Source organism: Melitaea cinxia, chromosome 27 (genome assembly GCF_905220565.1).
Source record: "Melitaea cinxia chromosome 27, ilMelCinx1.1, whole genome shotgun sequence".
In the NCBI taxonomy this organism is placed as follows: domain Eukaryota; kingdom Metazoa; phylum Arthropoda; class Insecta; order Lepidoptera; family Nymphalidae; genus Melitaea; species Melitaea cinxia.
The window spans coordinates 10,392,598-10,412,930 of NC_059420.1; the positions used below are offsets into that span (position 1 = coordinate 10,392,598).

Below are 20,333 nucleotides of genomic sequence, written 5' to 3' on the forward strand. Positions count from 1 at the left end.
CTCCGTTTGAACCTGACCCCTCCCCCCAGCTACAACGGCAAGCTGCACAGCTACGAGCAGTACCCGGTGACGACGGTGCTCCAGATGCTGGGCCGCGCCTGCCGCCCCCTGGACGACGACAGCTCCGTAGCAGTGCTCATGTGCGCCGCCCACCACAAGACCTTCTTCACCAAGCTGCTCAACGACTGCTTGCCCCTGGAGGTAACTGTCCCCACCCCATACGTACCTGGTTTTAATGAGGTAGGGTACAGCAAGAATTACATAATTATATCCTGTACAAAATCTGGAAAGAACCTTAACCTTACAGAGAATCACAGCTAAATAATACTGGTATCAAGTGTTGTGTTCCTGTGATGAGTCAGGTGGCCTAAACTAGGGAGGTCAGCTATCTATAGGCTACGGTAACTAGTTACCATCTGGTGGGACTTACGCTTGTTTGCCTACCTAGTCGTATAAAAATAAACCACAGTTGGACAGAAACCACCTTCTATATAGAAGAAGGATTGGAAGTCACTATGCAAAATTACAACGCTACTAAGAATGAGGATCGTATTCAAGTAGGCTTCAAAATCACATTCGTTAGTAAATTAATAAATTAATAATGTTTATTATGAAGCTCTATCAGATTCGGAATGTAGTTTCTACAGAGATGAATCTAAAAGAAACTTGGCAGTTACTCTATTAATCAAACCAAATATAATAATAAATTCTCATTTAGATTAGTCAGTGCCTGTATTTTAGCTAACAGACAACTGATATCGTTATTTTAAACTAACTTTTATGTTGTTGTCTCGAGGTGGGAGTCAATTCTACAACATTCAAACAAAAGATCACTACCTACTGCGCCAATTATCCACTAAATACATTCTTCAATAATGTCCACAGAGCCATCTCGACCACAGACTCCACGATCACATGAACGCTGAAATAGTTACGAAGACTATCGAGAACAAACAGGATGCTGTGGACTATCTCACCTGGACCTTCCTCTACCGTCGCCTTACACAGAACCCGAATTATTATAATTTGCAGGGCGTCACCCATCGGTGAGTGTTTTGAATATTGCTTAAAATCAAAATCGAATTTTGCTTTACTCAGTAGGCTTCAAGGTCATTTTTGATCGTTATTTTACAAATTACGTGTTTTTAATGTATTAATGTGCTGTGTGGCTACGGCACCAAAGAATATAGCCACCCCCTCTCTTCCCGTGGGTGTCGTAAGAGGCGACTAAGGGATAACAAGGTTCCACTACCCCCTTGGAACTTAAGAAGCCGACCGATGGCGAGATAAGCATCTAACCGCTGGCTTTAAAAACTACACAGGCCGAAGATGGGCAGCAGCGTCTTAGGTGCGACAATGCCAGCCTGCGGTACCAACCCGCCTGCCCAGCGTGGTGACTATGGGCAACACACATGAGTTTACGTATTTTTGGCGCGAACTTGTGGAGGCCAATGTCCAGCAGTGGACTGCAATAGGCTGGAATTATGATAATGATGAATGATGATTGTATTAATTACAGTTAAATTTGAAACCACCGATTCGAAATGTAGACTTAGCAAAGAAGAATCGGTGAGAAACAGCGCAGTTACTCTTTAAAAGAAAATGCCAATTATTAAATCTTGCAATAAATACTGGAAAATAACGACGACGAAGAAGACTTGGAAATTAAAATAATGTCGAAACTGATGTGTAAAATTGCAAAATGTGTAATATCTCACTAGGTATGGGGGGAGGGGTTAACCAATATGACCAGCTGTGGAGCACGGGGGAGGGACCAAAAAATTGTAATATTCGTGTGATGTAATTTATTGATGGCTCTTTAAAGATACTAGTGATCGCTCCAGTGGTTGAAATCCGACCACAATGAATTTAAATTATAAGTTTGAACATTATTAAGGTTCTTTTGTCAAAGACTACTTCGATAATAATAAACAAAAGAGTATATATATGCGTTTGTGTCAAATACGTGGTAGTGCGTGTAATTTTTTTTTAATTGATTTAATGTATTTTTTAACATAATAAAAAAAATCTAGTCTCCACTCCTCTATATAGTGTGTGAAATTTCATACTCAAGGGGTACAAAGTTTTTGCTTCACATATGTGGATAAAATTACCCTTAAGGGTGTATAGCACCTTTGTAGATCTCCTATTAATATTATAATGTATATAAAATGCTAATATGTATATTAATGCGAAATCTTGTGAGACCTGATGTATGTATGTTTATAATGAAACTTGGTACGTAGATAGCTGGAGACCTAGAATAACCACATAGGCAACTTTTTATCCCGATATTCCCGCGGGATGTGAAATCACGCAGGTGTAACCGCGTTTCGCAGCTAGTAATATAAATTACACTAAATATCTGATTACAGGCACCTGTCAGATCATCTGTCAGAGCTGGTGGAGACCACCCTGGCCGATCTGGAACAGTCGAAGTGTATCGCCATCGAAGACGACATGGACGTACAGCCGCTCAACCTTGGCATGATCGCCTCCTACTATTACATCAACTACACTACCATCGGTACGTGTTATCTTCATCTTGCTCTCTATTAGGATTAGTTATAATAGTCTAAAATCCGACTTAAGAAATATATACCGTCGTGTGTTTAACACGTTAATCCTCACCTTGCGTTTATAGTTTTTCTGTTTGTCTTTTTTTAGTATTAAAACCTTCCGTGGGCCTTAAGGAACGTACAAAAAAAATAAATTAGCCGAATTAGTCAATTCATTCTCGAGTTATGCGCTTAGAAACATTTATTTGAAGTTCTTAAGTGACCCTTTGAAGTTCTTAAGTGACCCTTTGAAGTTCTTAAGTGAATGGGACCCGCGTAAGCCACTCCGCTGCGTTTGAACGGACGACATGGTGTGGATCTGGCTGTAGAAAGCTGTCCCATCATTCGATTTTTGGTGATAGCAGCATTTTTTCCATCGGAGCAATACTTATTCTTTTAGTTATAAACTTTTTTTGAAGTAAAACTTGTTTACACACGCTTGACTTGAGGAGCAAGCTGGTGAATGCGTGACGAGAGCGTTACGAAAAGTGTGATCGGGCGAGGCGAACGGAACTTGAGATATATAAGTTAGATGGAGCCAAAGATGTTTTCTTTCAGTCGTGTGGTCTAAAGCACACGTTTTTTTTTTTTTCATTAAGTACTATATACTCGTATAAAAACGTATAAGTCGCTTCTCAGACAGTTCCATCCTAATATACTACTTTCTAGCCATCTATTGTATGAGAAGTAAGTAAAATATGAATGTAATTTCACAGAACTGTTCAGCCTGTCCCTGACGTCTAAAACGAAGATCAGAGGCTTGCTGGAAATCATATCGTCGGCGGCGGAGTACTCCGACCTCAGCATCAGGCATCGTGAGGAGAACATCATCAAGACTCTCGCAGCCAAGTCAGTAACATCCATACATGAATGAGCTTTACCATTTTAGCTCTTCGCTCTTGTCTTGTTGGGCGTGAATAATTAGAAAATTGACTTCAAATAATAATAATAATAATGCTTCAAATATGCATTCATTATTAGAGATATGTAGCACAAAAACACGAAAAGCGCCAGCATTTAAATAAAAAATAATTATCAAAATCACATTTAAAAAAACAGTAATAATAATATATATATAAAATAGTAATTAATTCAATTACTCCAATGTGCAATCTGTAATTATGAACGAGCATTCAACGAAGTTCATTTAATCAGAACAAAACTTAGAAACAGTTTATCCAATGATACACTTAAGGGCACATTATTAGCCAAGCAATTAATAAGAAGAAACGAAAATTATACGAATTTTAAGCCAACAAATTCTTCTGTTAAAAAATATGACTACAGAAAATTTTCTATGAGTGTAACAAATAATTTTATTTCTAACACTCATACAAAATTTTTTGACAGCCCTGGCACAGTCAGTTGTCCTTCACAATCTCTCAGGGTCATTGTAACACACGTGCCACGTTGTTTGTTTTTTTCAGCTGTTGCAAGATTTAATATTTTAATGTAATAACGTGGTATTTTATTATTAATTAATTGTTTTTATTTTTATTTGTTGTCTTTATCGCATTTTTTGAATTGCTCGAGCAAAAGTTTTGCGAATGTTTCGATCTTGAAATAAATATAGACAATGTTGGCAACGAAATAGTTATCAAAGATTGTAAACTTGATATGCCATGTGTGCTCCCCGTAATATTACTACTTGAAAAAACAATGTTAGATTCATAATTTACATTTTCAGAATTTAAAATTTAAGCATTAAAAGAAACAATAAATTTTTAAAAAACAAAAATTATAAAAAGAAAATTATTAAAATCATACTGAATTGGTAACAAATTTGCACGTTTTTAATTACGCGTAATATTATGAAGTGACGAATCGATTGTTTGTACCGATCGCGTTCAAAGGTTCGTTAACCTGCGGGTGACCGTTTATTGATGTTATACAACACGTAGAAATTTAAAAAAATGAAAAATCATATTTTGTGACTAAACTGGATGTATTTTATTTATTTTTTGTAAGTGGGCTTGGAATGTCATTACACATACGATGTCAAATTTATCGTTGTACTGTCATCCCCACCTGTATATTAATACGGTTATTGGGCGTTAACCGCAGGGTGCCGCACAAGCCGGCGACGCCGGCCGGCGGCGCGGTGCGCTACAACGAGCCGCACGTGAAGGCGCACGTGCTGCTGCAGGCGCACCTGTCGCGCGCGCAGCTGCCCGCCGAGCTGCAGGCCGACACGGCGCTCGTGCTCACCAAGGTGTGTGTGTGTGTGTGTGCGTGTGCTCGCGCTACAACGAGCCGCACGTGAAGGCGCACGTGCTGCTGCAGGCGCACCTGTCGCGCGCGCAGCTGCCCGCCGAGCTGCAGGCCGACACGGCGCTCGTGCTCACCAAGGTGTGTGTGTGTGTGTGTGTGCGTGTGCTCGCGCTACAACGAGCCGCACGTGAAGGCGCACGTGCTGCTGCAGGCGCACCTGTCGCGCGCGCAGCTGCCCGCCGAGCTGCAGGCCGACACGGCGCTCGTGCTCACCAAGGTGTGCGGCTGGTATCCCACTGCTGGCCATAGGCCTCTCCCCATGCACGAGAAGGATTGGAGCTTAATCCACCATTCTCTCTTGAGTCTGGGTGTCGAAAAAATAAAGTAGCTATATCAGTCGGCTGTTACCTTTAACACAAGCAGTAAGTTGCTCACCTTAGGAACAGAGGACTGTGTTTGTATCTTAAAGATATTTATTTGTTATATTAAGACTTCATCCCAATCTCCTCTGCATAAGATTTTCACATATTATATTTTTGTTTCAGGCCATTCGCTTGATCCAAGCCTGCGTGGACGTGGTCTCCAGTAGTGGCTGGCTCTCCCCGGCCGTGGCTGCCATGGAGTTGGCGCAGATGGTGACGCAAGCCATGTGGGCCAAGGACTCCTACCTGAGACAGTTGCCGCACTTCACCCCGGAGCTGGTGCAGCGCTGTGCTGACAAGGTGAGGAGTTGGGGGTCGGGAGACGTGGTGACGAGTCGGTCTAGAGATAGGATAAACGATTTTTTTTTTAGTTTATTGTGTGGTTTCGAAGAGTTTAAGTTCAAGTAAGTTTGAATTAGGTGGTAGTTAGGTTTTAGTGTTCTTTAGCTGAATTTTGAATATTTTTGTTAATTTTTATATATTAGTTGATTAAGTCAGTTTTATTGTTTTTTTTTTTCATTTTTAAAATATGAAATTTTAGTGCTGTTCTGTATATATTTGTCAAACTCAACACAACACAGTTTGATGGCGAAAGAGGCCCCATTAAAAAAAGTACATACAAACCAAGACTGTGTTATGACAATGGCACAGTTTGTAAACCTGAAGTTTCAAATGCAAAATTGGTTCATTTATTTCTAAAATTATCTGCAAATATGGTTTTTGTAAATCCCCACTAGAGCAGTGTGACGTCAATCTCCGTCTCGTCTGTCTTGACTATGAATAGTCCAAGAGTACCTTTTTAAAGATCTCCATTGCAGCAACTTGGTGTCAAGCTCTAAGTGTTCAGTATTTGATGAATGTATGTCTCCAGGGGGTGGAGACGGTGTTCGACGTGATGGAGCTGGAGGACAGCGCGCGGGCCAAGCTCTTACAGCTTCAACCCTCGGAAATGGCGGACGTGGCGCGGTTCTGCAACCGGTACCCCAACGTCGAGCTGTCCTACGAGGTATGTGTACATCCCAGGGGTGTGGGTGACTGCCATATTATTGTTTGTCTTTACTATTATTATACAGCTGACAAATTTTTTTGAACGCGCTAATATCAAGAAATCGCTATTAGGTGTATATGATAACAACTAAGGCGGACAGCTTTACGTGCTCTCCGAGTCACTGTGGGGAGACCCACAAAGACAGACAACCAAGCCGGAATCGAACCCGCAAACCGCCGGAGTGTAGTGACAGGGCACACGTACCACTACAGAATATACCTATACATATAAAAGTAAATATGACTTCAATGTAACTCGTTTTGTATACTCTTCAGGTGCAGAACCCGCGTCGCCTGCGCGTGGGCAAACCCGTGGTGGTGGAGGTGTCGCTCGAGAGGGAAGACGATGTCGTGGGGCCCGTCATTGCGCCTTTCTTCCCGCAGGTAGCCCTCACTAACCCCTACTATTTACACTCTACTATGTATGAGGTGATTTGAGACACTCTGACAGGGTCTCTGGGTATCCGAACAGGGTACTACTCTTAGTATCCTGCGTATATGTAATTATATTGAGGAGGGGTATCGTGGGAAATATTTGATCAATCTGGAGGAGTATCAACTCGGGCAGTACCGCAACCTTACAGAAGATCATGGATAAATAACACTGCTCCCAGTTAGTATTGTGTACCTGTAGTAAGGTGGCCAAAACTCCTGGGTAGGTTTAAAGGTAGATTTGACAACGCATTACCAATGCTTTTGGTGTCCCAGGGACTAATCAGAAAAAAAAAATTGTACTTATTCCATTCTTTTTTCTATAGATGCTCCTCTGTATGTATGTCTGCAATAATTCAAGTTCATATAGTATTACTTAGGTTAAGACGAGTAACAAGTGTACCATTGTACAGCATTCTCTATTTGTAATATTTAATTTATTTATTTTTATTGTGTACAATAATGAGTATTTATTATTACTAGTGGTCGCCCAGAGGTCGAAATTCGATCTAATTCAAATTTAAATGAAAGAAAATCAATAAATTATGAAAAGAAAGACCCTTTTTTTAAATTTTTTAATTTTACTACAACAGACTTTGACAATCAACAAATTAGAATCGATAATATGCGTGTGTGTGTCAAATACGTGGTAGTGTGGCAATGGTTTTTTTTTTTGATTTACTATATTTTTATGCATAATTTTAAAAAAATATTAGCATTCTGCACTCCTTCTCTATATAAACTATAAGTGGACAAAATTTCATACTTTTTTGTCCGCGCAATTTTCGTAAAATGGGGTACAAAGTTTTTTCTTCGCGTATATATATATAGATTAAGTACTTATATAGTTTTATGTTTATGCAGAAACGCGAAGAAGGCTGGTGGGTGGTGATAGGTGATCCCAAAAGCAACTCGCTGCTATCCATCAAGCGGGTATCTCTAGGCCGGGCTGCGACCGTTCGCCTAGACTTTGTGGTGGGGACTCCAGGCAGACACGCCTACACTCTCTACTTCATGTCAGATGCCTATCTAGGAGCTGACCAGGAGTACAAGTTCAATGTGGACGTGGCTGATGCTCCTGACGATGATAGCGACTCGGATTAAGCATTAAATGATGATTGAAATAAAAAAAGTCAATTTGTAAGAAATGAGTTGTTGTTTAATTTTTCCTCCGACTTAGCTACACAGTCTAATAAAATATACGAGTGAATTGTAAGGAAGAATTAATTACATGTTTGTTGTTTTATTATTTTATCTGTTCTTTGTTATTTTATTAAATCACTGGTTGGTTAAACGCAATGCCGTCGAAAAACACTGAGTCACTTAGATAATAAAAGTATTGGAGTAGCATTCGATCTCTGTTCTCTAACCATATATCCGTACAGGATGGAGACTTATTCTTTCGGAGAACACGGTCTTTCCCGCAAGAACATTGCATCCTTGAAAAAAAATGCGGACATATTTGGCGTGTAACCTCCGTTGATTACTAGCTTCGTTTTACTTCAGACTCAAGCCGGTTGTTTACCGTAAATGCGTGACGCGTGAAGACCATCGATCGTCACGCCTCTAGCGGCTGTAAACCATTAACTACTAAACTAACTAACGGAATCGTATTAAGCTAATGGAAGGGACTGGACCCTACGACACAGGGAATCCTAGTGTGGGGACCAGAGACATACTGTTCTTCTTGTGACTAAATATAACTGATGTAATATGTGTTAATATTATGTACTAACGTTTGAAGAAATAAAGATTATTATTATTATTATTATTATTAAGCCAGCGTACCCCCACCACTGTAGTTACCTGACCTGTGTATAAGACCGTGGTTTTAAGAAATTTTAAAAAGTTGGTGAACTGCGCTTGTCTCGTTCCTTTCAACCATCCCCCCATCCATTATAATATATCATTGTGCAAGATCTCCCCTTTTTTATTTGAAAAATGTATTTAGCGGTATGTTGTAATGAGAAAAAAATATACCTATATATATAAATATTTTTTTTTCATCTATAGATTAATAATCTAGTACTTGAATTCTGTTGGTAATAAAAAAATATTTAAAGAGAGTGAAGTACATGTTGAACCAATAAAATAAATAATTGTAAGTTCACGCCATTTTTGCGCGAACTTGTGAGTAAATAACAATAAAATACGAATAGTTGCTTATTTGTATTCTATTATTGGTTTCCAAAATAAAACAAACGTTCACACTAAAGAAGCAGTATGGTTGTTAATTTTTTTAAATGGCTCCAAACTAACCTTATTTATGGTACCTATCGTTATTCCATAAATAATATTGCTGCCGAGACCAATCAAGGTTACCGAATTTTTGATGTTATTCCAAGCCATGTGTCATCAACAAAAATTCTGTAATGACCTGTAAAATCAAAATTAAATTATGTAAATTCGTACTATATTGTAAATTTTTTAAATGTTTTGTAATAAACAACCATTAGCAAAACGAAACTCAATACAATTGACGTATGTCAAAATATATGTCAAAATGTTGTAAAGCCTATGTTTTTGTACTACTTGTTATACTTATAATATCATCGCGAATATTAGTTATTTATTAGATTTAAGTAATATTATTAAATGAATATCGTTAATATGGATACCGGAATAATGGTGGAGACGTTGCCGATATACGGCACATGTAGTTTATGTCTGAACGAGGGAGTCGTCAAGAGTATGATTCTAAAACAAAATAATGAAAATAAAGTGGACTCCTATACAGATATGCTGTTAAAATGTTTTTCTATAGACGTAAGTGGATTTAACGTTTAAATTTTTATGAATATAAGAAATAAGTGTATTATTCATTTCGTTATAGCAATATTTATAATTTAAAAATGACAAATGTGCAAATTTATTAGTTTATAAAAAAATTATCATTTTTAATTATTATTTTCCGTATAAAAAATACGAAGCTTAAAAAGGTTTAATTATGAGATACACTGAATATATATTAATAAACAAGCAAAAAACAAAACAAGCAAGTTTATATCAATAAACCAGACAGTCAGTTCAGCCTGTTGCAGTCCACTGCTGGACGTAGGTCTCCCAAGCTCGCACCAGACATTCCAGTTATCCGCTATCCTCATCCAGCCTATACTCGCAATCTTACGTAGATTGTTGATATATATTAAAGAATAAAAAAGAATAATTGTATAAAAGCTAAACAAAGTACACAGCAGTTTATTCCAAACAAAAATACCATCTTTTGTTGAAACCCCCTCGGGGTTGAACTGAAGTAACACCCTCCATAGTAAAATAATTATTATCATTGTAATATTATTATTTGTGAGTGTAAATTAACAAACATTTTGTAATTACCTGTAGAACCCTCAAATAGATAACAGCCTATTACGCTTCAGCCTGTAATATACCACTACTGGGCATAGGCCTCTTTCCCCATGTAGGAGAAGGATCAGAGCTTAATCCACCACTCTGCTCCTTTGCGGGTTGGCGGATATATTCCCTATTATGAGAAACGATAGCTAACAGCCTCTTAATTACAGTTAATATATGAGTGTAATATGTAAAGTTGCTCAACTATCATTCTATCTATGAATGCAGTGTTGTTTATAGTTAGAGTAGGAATTACTCATATCCACCATTGTGCCAGGGCCCGGAGACTTTGTCCGGGCCTACCTCTGGGGTTTTTTAGTCAGTAGGAGTCTGATATAACCCTCTGGCGCCCCTACGCTGGATACATGATTGATTTTCCCCACATAAAAAAAAGGGACTAACTAATGTATCAAATCTATGTATATTATTGGATAATTTTTATTATAGGCTCTTATTTAAATAAATATAATATTTAATATATTAAAATTTGTTTTATTTGGGCTTTTTTGTATGTTTCTGTATAGTAATATCAGTAATCACTGGACAATACATATAAAAATGAATCTCTATTTCTCATTATCAAACCATAACTCAAAAATTACTTTTCTGATTTCATTAGTTCAAGTTTTCTAACATTTAAAAAAAGTTCTGACAAAATAATTGTCCAATTTTCCTTTCATTCATCATTTCGGTTCATCTGGAATAAAAAATTAATAAAAAGAGCACAAAAAATATGAAAAAATTTTAGTACACCTAATGAAACTAAACTTCATAGATTTGAGAGTTTGCAGATAGGACAAAGTCTGTCGGGTTAGCTGGTAAACTAAGTAGTAGTATTGACTGTTATTACAGATGGCAGAATTAGATTTGGATGACACAAAACGACTTATTTGCAACAGTTGCATCACACAGTTGGAAGCCTGTCTCAAGTTCAGGAACCAAGTGGAGAACTCCTTGAAGGCCTTGGAAGCCACGGTCAGATTGACAAGTAAGGTCTATCTTATCTTAGATTTCAGGTCTACTGTTAAGTCTTTTGGTCATATCCATTTTGCCATAACTTCACTTATGACAACATTTCAAAGTAAACACAATTGTAATGGGCTATTATTGTAAAATACGCATTAAGAGCCATTTCACAAAAATCGGTAACAATCCGCGAAATTGTAATATTTTGACGTCGTTAATCTCAGTGTTGGATGCAATAATGTAATTTATATTCTTGAAATATAATAGAGCAACCTTTGTTGTAGTCCATAGTCAGATCAGAATTTTGATTTATATTATGTGTATAAAATTATTAACCTTTTCATCAGCCTCCTCCCTGGGTAAACGGTCGCGATGTATACTTTGAAGTCCTACTTTTCAATAACCTCTACGTTGAAACCATTTTAAAAAAATATCATAATATGTGGAATATAATTTTGTTGTCCACTATCATAGATTTTTATTCCATTTGTATCTCTATTAAACGATAAAAAAAATTTAAAGTTACGAATATTTTCCAAATAAGTACAATTTTAAAAGCGATATTTCTCTTAGAAAACTAAGAAATTTTAACGAACTATCTTCATCAAAGTAAACTTACATCATTAAGGAATACAAAAAAAATAATTAAAAGGTGTAATTATTTTTAATACATTTTATATTAAATAATAAAAAGATAGTATATATTGCCACGCATCAAGCCCGGTAAATCAGTCGAGCGCTAGCGCTCTTAGAGGTAAGGTCCACGCCAAATTCTGCGCAGCCGTCTCTTTCGCTCACACGCGCCAAGCGCCTGTTGTTATAGCGGATAAAACGCATTTGATACTTTCATAATCTATATCTATAATATATATAAACGCGAAAGGTCACTCATCACGAAATCTCCGAAACTATAACACCTACAAACTTGAAATTTGGCAGGTAGGCTCCTTATAGAACGTAGGTATCCGCTAAGAACGGATTTTACGAAACTCGACCTCTAAAGGGGTAAAACGGGGGTTGCAAGTTTGTATGAAAGTCCTATGTTTTTGAAGTAAGAGACTTGAAATTTAAAATGTATGCAACAATAGATGATGAGAAGGTATCCAAATAATTTATCTTTAGAAATCAACTCCCTTTTGGGGTTAAAACGGGGAATGGTAGGTTGACTCACTCATCACAAAATTTCCGAAACTATAACACCTACAAACTTGAAATTTGGCAGAAAGGCTCCTTATAAGGCGTACACATCCGCTAAGAACGGATTTTACGAAATTCGACCCCTAAGGGGGTAAAACGGGGGTTGGAAGTTTGTGTGAAATTCCCATGTTTTTGAAGAAGAGACTTGAAATTTAAAATGTATGCTCTATAGATAATGAGAAGGTGTCCAAATAATGTATCTTTAGAAAGCAACTCCCTTTTGGGGTTAAAACGGGGGATGGTAGGTTTAATCACTCATTACGAAATCTCCGAACTATAACAGCTACAAACTTGAAATTTGACAGATAGGCTCCTTATAGGGCGTAGACATTTGCTAAGAACGGATTTTACGAAATTCGACCCCTAAGGGGATAAAACAGGGGTTGGAATTTTGTATGAAAGTCCTATGTTTTTGAAGTAAGAGACTTAAAATTTAAAATGTTCGCTCTTTAGATGGTGAGAAGGTGTCCAAACAATGTATCTTTAGAAATCAACTCCTTCTTGGGGTTAAAACGGGGGATGGTAGGTTGACTCCCTCATCAAGAAATCTCCAAAACTATAACAGCTACAACTTGAAATTTAGCAGGTAGGTTCCTTATAGGGCGTAAACATCCGCTAAGAGCTGATTCTACGAAACTAGACCTAAGGGGTAAAAATATAAAATATAAAACGGTGGTTGGAAGTTTCTACGAAAGTCCTATGTTTTCGAAATAAGAGACTTGATATTTAAAATGTATGCTCTGTAGATGGTGAGGAGGTGTCCTAATAATGCATCGTAATCCACATATATATAAGAGAAAGGTCACTGACTCACTCATTACGAGAACTCAAAAACCGCTGCGTGATCCATCCATCCTGGATGGACAAAGATGAAATTTGGCAGGGACGTAGATTATAGTTAGTAGATGTCCGCTAAGAACGGATTTTGCGATATTCCACCGCTAAGGGGGTTTAATTGGGGTTGATAGTTTATATGAAACATATACAGCAGCTTTAAAATCCCCTGATAGGTTATTTATACTGCAGCTTGAAAATAAAACTAAAAATGTGGTGTATAGGGAGGTTTTATAAAAACAACTATTAAATTATTCTAAATTGTGTCTTTTAAAAAGTTACTCAGTGTGATAAGCATTTCAGGTGACTGAAATAAAAAAATTGCGTTAAACATCTTAATAGTGATGCATATCTTCATAGCCAGGCAGCCATATAGGTCGCCCGCATAGGACGTAGTCGCGGGCAACAGTTAGTGTATTATATATATTATTTACAAAGTTCCCAAAAGTGTATGTGATCAATTCCCTTAAAATCTACTGAACGGATTTTTATGCGAATTCAGCAATGGAGAGACGGCTTCAAGAGGAAGGTTTACGGAACGGCTAAGCCGATTTTGATGAGAGCTTCGCTGGTAGTTTGCCGGGAAAACTTTGTGACACACCGATGTTAACGCGGGCGAAGCCGCGGGCACAGCTAGTAAAATATAAATAAAATAAACATATTACGAAAATGACTGTAAAATAATATAATGATAATTTCTGTGAACAAATGTATAATTTAATTTTCTTTTCTCACACTATCAATACAAATAGGCATTTCAATCTGTTTGTCTTGTTATTTGTTAATTAATATGTTTGTCGGTGTCGATGTCATTAAATGCTTTTTTATTTATATCGTAAATATTAGATTCATTCGTAAACTGAAAAAACTAAATCAATTTAAAAAAATTGTTTCATAAAATTGATTTGTTTTATTTTATTTTAAATTTATTGACTGTTGTTATATAACATACTTGAAATTTTTAACAAATTAATTATGTAAAAAACATTTTATACGATAGTTATAATTTTTATTATACATCAGAAAATGATCACGATGGTCTTTTGGTTGTCACACTATACGTACTAGCACAAAGATCGCGCGGCTCGTACGACTCGCGCGATGCGACCAAATTTACCTAAACTTGCAGAGCGTAAAATTGTGAAATGGCTCTTAACCACAACTTGATTATTTTTGTTTACTTTATTAAATTTTGAAGTAAAACTTCTTCACGCACGCTTGTCTTGGGTAGTAAGCTGGTGAATGCGTAATGAAAGCGTTACGAAAAGTGTGATCGTGCGAGGCGAACGGAAGTGAGAGGGAGATTTAATTAGTGAAGATATAAATAGAGAGAGTTACGTTTCGTATGTTTTACTACAGTCGTGTGGTCTAAAGCGCACTCGTTTTTTATTTGTACCTTTTGTGTTGGTGTGCAAAAAACTAAATAAATAAAATAAAATTAAGTTTTAGAATTTTCATAATATTAAACAACTATGTTTTGAGTTTGAATTGTGATAGGTTGTGTCCAACATGAATTATTTATTATAGGAACTAAGCTTTAGTGTAAGACTAGCTTCTGCCCGCGACTTCGTCCGCGTGGAACAGTTTGTTTGGGCTAACTGGGGAAGCTCTCAAAAGGAAAGAAAATCCGATTTTGAAACATTCTTCATTGGTGCTCCGCTCCTATTGGTCTTAGCGTGATGATATATAGCCTACTAGCTTTTACCTACGGCTTCGCTCGTATTTAATTTTTTTTAATAAAAAGTATCCTATGCTACTTCTAATACCTACAAGAATATGTGTACAAAGTTTCATGATCATCGGTTAAGTAGTTTTCGTGTGAAAGCGTAACAAACAAACTTACATTCACATTTATAATATTAGTAAGGAAGTAGCGATAGCCTTCCTCGATAAATGGGCTATCTAACACTGAAAGAATTTTATAAATCTGACCAGTAGTTCCTGAGATTAACGCGTTCAAACAAACAAACAAAAAACAATCAAACTCTTCAGCTTTTATAATATTAGTGTAGATTATTGAAGTAAAACTTGTTTACTCACGCTTGACTTTGTGAGTAAGCTGGTGAATGCGTGGCGAGAGCGTTGTGAAGTGTGATCGGGCGAGGCGAACGGAGCAACAGAGAGAGAGATGCGAGCAAACATTTTATCTCTCTCTTTCTCTCTTAGCTTTAGTTACGTTTCGTATATATAAGACACAGTGCAATCCTATAGCTTAAGAAGTTTTACGTCAGTCGTGTGGTTGCACAACTCACAACAACAAAATCACACTTGTTTTTTATAGCTTATATTTGATTTTATAAATTATATTATTAAGATGCATTACAGTAATACCTCGCTTACGCAATCCCGTTATGCTCGGTTTTACGATAACGCGAGTTTCAAATTAATGTGGTTACTTCCTTTTGGTCGCGAGAATCCCCGCTTTCTCTGGACATTCAAATTGAATAATTGGTTTTTCCCCGTCCTACGACTATGTTCTATAGAGATTGCTTCGTTCGTTCCATATCTTTCGAAAATAATTTTACTTAAAGCGATTTTTCCAGCAACGTATCTCTTGCGTAAAGCGGGGTATTCATTACAGCCTATACAGTCCACTGCTGGACATAGGCCTCCACAAGTTTACGCCAAAATTAACGTGAACTCATGTGTTTTGCCCATAGTCACCACGCTGGGCAGGCGGGTTGGTGACCGCAGTACTGGCTTTGTCGCACCGAAGACGCTAAAGCGGGGTATTACTGTCTTTAAAATCGTTTGTATTTTTAAAATTGGTTTTGTTTTACAGAAGCTGGTCAAGCATTTGATGGCGTGAAGGTCGAGCTGCCAACTAAAAAAGATGGTAATTATGTTTTTATTTATTTATCCTCTCTTCCGAAAAACTTGCGTGTGTGCGTGTGCGAATGCGCGTGCGGGTGTGCATGCGTGCGCATGCGTGCGTGTTTGTGTATCTGTATAATAACTTGCTGATATGGTCCAGCCACATCTGGTAACTCCCAGTGGAGCAGCATGGTGGATTAATTTGGGTTTCTTCTCGTAAATGGAAAAAGAGTTCTGTGCCAAGTGGCTTGTTAGGCTGAATTCACAAATCAAATTGGATTGTAAACTTAAAGGCCTTAAAGAAAAGCATAATTATTTGTAAAGATTATATTTTAATTTCTAGGAATCATTCGAATGTGTATCAAAGAGGTGAACGAGGAGTTGGCTTCAGTGATTGGATTGTCCAAAGATACCTTTGATGACAACGATACAGGTAGGTTCTTAATAATGCTATGTATTAATTTTTTAACATGTACTAGCCGATTTGAACTTTGTGCTACCGTCGTAATTATATAATGTCTTCAGAAATTAAATATTTTATTTATTTTTATATCACATTTCATGTCCTTAAGAAAATAAGGACGCTCCGAGAAGCCTGTGAACGCCCCAGGAGACTTCTGAGCTTCTGGAAGGAGCTGGGCTGGCTAATTCAGCCAGCTCTTTTCACGCATAACGGACCACCATTGTGTCTAAATGCGGAAAACCGAGCCCACAACAATACAATACAATACAATCCCATTTCATGTACATCATCGTCATACGATATTAAATTAAACCCTAAGTATTACCTGTTGATACAATTTTTTTAAATATTAATTTAACTGACCAAATTTGGAATTTATCTTAACATATTTTTTTTTAAATATATATATTTATTGTATGAATGCATGCACGCATTCAGCCTGTAAAATTCCACTTCTGGGCATAGGCCTCTTTCTTCATGAAGGATTGGAGCTTAATCTTAATAAACAATACAATACGTATGTAAGTTGTTGGTTTTACTGAAACAATATTCATTCATTCATTCCATTTACTTGCCTGATACAGTCCACTGCTAGACGTAGGTCTCCACAAGATCGTGCCAAAAATGGCGTGAACTCGTGTGTTTTGCCCATAGTCACCACACTGGGCAGGCGGGTTGGTAACCGCAGGGCTAGCTTTGTCGCACCGAAGACGCTGGATGCAGCAGTTGGATGGTTATCCCGCCATCGGTCCGCTTTTTAAGTTACAAGGTGGTAGTGGAACTGTGTTATCACGATATCATCCACGGGAAGAGAGGGGGTGGCTATATTCTTACTGCCGTAACCACACACTAGAAACAACAAAACAATATTTACATACAAAATATTTTTACTTCTAGATGATGAAGGAATACTCTTTCCCAGTGTGAAGCAGGAGAATGATAGCGACTTTGATGACAGCACTGGTATGTTGATTACTGTTAAATTATTCTGGTTAAGACTTTGGCTAAATAATTTATTACCTGTTTATGATGAAACAACTTTTTCGGAATTTATCGCGGCTTATTAATTTTTTCAAATGCCAGACGTTTCGGATACTTCACGGCAACCGTGGTCACGGGAGGACTCGATAAAATTAGAAAAAGTTGTTTCATTATAATGAGTGAGATTCGCGTAAACATTAGAAAAGAATTTTATGACCAGTAGTGCTATTCTGTAAGAACATTTTCGTGTCTCGACAGCGAAATCCGCGGTGAGATATCAAATTCGTATTCATTAAAACTCGACAGTCCCGTAGCGCCACACTTGTGAGTGCGGCGACGAGTCGAACCCTGTTGCGTGAGAACTTTGACATTAATAGTATGAAATCGGTATTCTGTAAGAGGATTAACCGCTTCACTCATCACAATTCGAGACTTGATTCGACACTTGACTTCATGCACATATTCTAAAATAAAGTCATAAGAAAAAAATATCGATAAAATAAACACAGCTCTAAATTGCCGCTCTTCGATTCGAATGTTTACAGAATTCCAAACCAAGGTGAAGTGGGTTCGCTTTCGAAGTGAGCGCTGTCACTCAGGTGAAGCTCGATATCGAAATTGTTATTTACAGAATAGCCCTGCTGGTTCGATTCTCGCTACGTCTAGCGGTTAGCGAATTGTTTGTGGTCTGGGTGTTTGCACTTATGTTGCATGATGCAAGATTTTTGTCCTAATGGGGGTTGTTGAGTATGAGGCATTTATTTGTTATTTAATTAATTATTTTATATTTATTAGTTAAGTAATATTAAAGTTTCCGTTACATAAATATTTTCAGAATCCAGACTAAAAGTCGAATTGAGAACCTCCTCCTTTTTTGGAAGTCGGTTAACAAATAAGTATACAAAGGCGGTTTTATCGCTTATAGCGATCTATTTCGGGCAACCTTTAATGATAGTAGTATACCCATATATTCAGTGACGTATCGAGCTTAATTCGCGCCCGGGGTACAATATCTTTTTAGCCCCCCCCCCCATTTGATAACCATTTAATATGTTCAGAAATTTTTTGTTTTGCGGACCATTTGGCGCCCCTTAGTAGTCGCCCCTAAGTACCTGGGGCATGATTCCCCCCTTGTCCACCCCCACCCCCGCCCTCACTAAGCCACTGCATATATTGTGTTTTTCTGGACACAGGATTCTTATCCTTCTGGGGGTTGTTAAATGTGTCGCTTATTCATTATTGGTTACCTAATTAATAAACCATATATTATTTTTTAATACAGAGTATTACCAGGACAGTCTGACCGATTTAATGATTAAAAAAGAACCGGACGACTACAGACCGAGGCGGACGAGAAAGAAAAGTTTATCCACGAGCAAGAAAAAGGTGTCTTACTCAGTCAACAAGCAAGCGGATTTGAAGGAAATAGAGAAAATGTTAGAAGCAGGCCTTTTTCCGTTCAAAATGGGTAAGAATCAATCATTTTCCTGTGCTATATGTCACGAGAAATCAACAATACTCGACGATATAAAGTCCCACATCATGGAGCACAGCACATCAAACATACACGTCGCTTTCAAGAAAATGATTTCGTCAACGCTTCATAAATTCTACAAATATTCTAGTAAATTGAGATGCAAAATATGCAGAACCGACATCTCGGACTACGATGGGCTCAAACAACACATAAATTCTTGTATCACAGTCAAAAGTGGAAAGGGTTGGAACAATCTGCCCTTCAAATTGGAAAAGGATCAGTTGGACTGCCCAATTTGTCAGAAGACTTTCCTGAACTTTGTCAGTTTGAACACGCATATGAATGTTCACTATCCGAACCACATTTGCGATAGTTGTGGCAAAGGTTTCGCTTCGAAAGCTCGACTTAGAGGTCATATGAGGACTCACGAGGTTGGAGACTTTCCTTGCAGGTACTGTGACGCGGTGTTCGACAGAGTTACTAAAAGAGAAAATCACGTGTCCAAGGAACATAAATCTGGTATACGATATGCGTGTAAAAGATGCAATATATCTCTATCTTCTTTCTACGCGAGGCAAAAACATTTGGCAGAAGTTCACAACGAGGAGTTGAAGAGGTACAAATGTAAAGCCTGTACACAGAGTTATATAACACCAGGCCACTTGTCCAGCCACGTCAGAAGGGATCACTTGAACGAGAGGAACCACAAGTGCACTAAATGCGACCTAGCCTTTTATACGAGAAATTCTTTGAAGATGCACATGATAAAACACGATGGGGAAAGAATCCATTCTTGTAATATTTGCCACAAAGCCTATCAAAGGAAGAAAACCCTTAGGGAACACATGCGTATCCACAATAACGATAAGAGATTCGTGTGTCCCGTTTGTGGAAGGGCGTTCACTCAGAAATGTACGTTGAAGGGACATTTGAAGGTTCACGAGAGGAAGCCGGAAGTTGACGACAGTATACCACAGCCCTTACACTCTATATAGTTAATTTAGAAGAATTATAAGCGAAGCTTATATGTATATTGTTGAGGTCTTGAAATTTATTTAACGTTTTTATAAATTTTGTTATTCGCGATGCCATTTTGTTTTACAGATTTTACTCTGTCTTACTATGAAATACCTATCAGTGTATAAAAATCATTTTAAACCTTTCTCCTTAAGACACCGTAATCGTCTAAATTAAACGGAAAACGACACTTTTTTTTATTTTTTTTTAATATAGGAACAGGTTTACATATCAATATTATACATGCGAAGCCTTATATTTTGCCGTGCTTTACAATTGTAAAATATATCATTGAAACTATCTCACGATCATACCATTTATTTAGTTCAAATAAATCCAAAACTTGTACAAAATTTTCTCAGATTTAGTATTTTGTACATTACTGGGCTTTTCCCTAAGTACGGCAGTATATTTTTTTCTGTAATAAAGCTGTCTGTATATATTTTGCAATTATGACTGGGCTAGTTGAAAATGTGTACGATGAAAGGAACTTTTTAAATTTTTGCCAGTACTGTATAAGTCCGTCTCAATGTTTTAGCATATTTTTATTTATATAATACATA

The 20,333-nt window shown here is 37.4% G+C and overlaps 2 protein-coding genes across 2 annotated transcripts in view; both read left to right on the top strand.

Annotated features, from left to right (window-relative positions):
* Nucleotides 1–7,821, top strand: part of LOC123667006 (putative U5 small nuclear ribonucleoprotein 200 kDa helicase) — a 51,665-nt gene extending 43,844 nt beyond the window's left edge. The window contains exons 34-42 of the mRNA XM_045601014.1: nucleotides 30–201; nucleotides 886–1,046; nucleotides 2,376–2,527; nucleotides 3,275–3,407; nucleotides 4,623–4,770; nucleotides 5,315–5,491; nucleotides 6,063–6,203; nucleotides 6,521–6,622; nucleotides 7,535–7,821. Of these exons, the coding sequence (XP_045456970.1) occupies nucleotides 30–201; nucleotides 886–1,046; nucleotides 2,376–2,527; nucleotides 3,275–3,407; nucleotides 4,623–4,770; nucleotides 5,315–5,491; nucleotides 6,063–6,203; nucleotides 6,521–6,622; nucleotides 7,535–7,774 (1,426 nt within the window). The 3' untranslated portion in view covers nucleotides 7,775–7,821. The remainder of the gene's footprint in view (nucleotides 1–29; nucleotides 202–885; nucleotides 1,047–2,375; nucleotides 2,528–3,274; nucleotides 3,408–4,622; nucleotides 4,771–5,314; nucleotides 5,492–6,062; nucleotides 6,204–6,520; nucleotides 6,623–7,534) is intronic.
* Nucleotides 7,822–9,169: 1,348 nt separating this feature from the next.
* Nucleotides 9,170–19,960, top strand: LOC123667007 (gastrula zinc finger protein XlCGF57.1-like). The gene is made up of 6 exons (XM_045601015.1): nucleotides 9,170–9,436; nucleotides 10,874–11,009; nucleotides 15,801–15,854; nucleotides 16,176–16,265; nucleotides 17,193–17,258; nucleotides 18,559–19,960. The coding sequence occupies exons 1-6, from the start codon at nucleotides 9,266–9,268 to the stop codon at nucleotides 19,746–19,748; spliced, it is 1,707 nt and encodes a 568-aa protein (XP_045456971.1). The 5' UTR covers nucleotides 9,170–9,265; the 3' UTR covers nucleotides 19,749–19,960.
* The last annotated feature ends 373 nt before the right edge of the window (nucleotides 19,961–20,333 follow it).

Bases quoted from the DNA above. Each gene is read 5' to 3' on its own strand.
- LOC123667007 (XM_045601015.1), top strand. From the start codon at position 9,266: ATGAATATCGTTAATATGGATACCGGAATAATGGTGGAGACGTTGCCG. The intron at 11,010-15,800 runs GTAAGGTCTATC...TTTGTTTTACAG, and splicing joins AGCCACGGTCAGATTGACAA to AAGCTGGTCAAGCATTTGAT. The intron at 15,855-16,175 runs GTAATTATGTTT...TTTAATTTCTAG, and splicing joins GCTGCCAACTAAAAAAGATG to GAATCATTCGAATGTGTATC.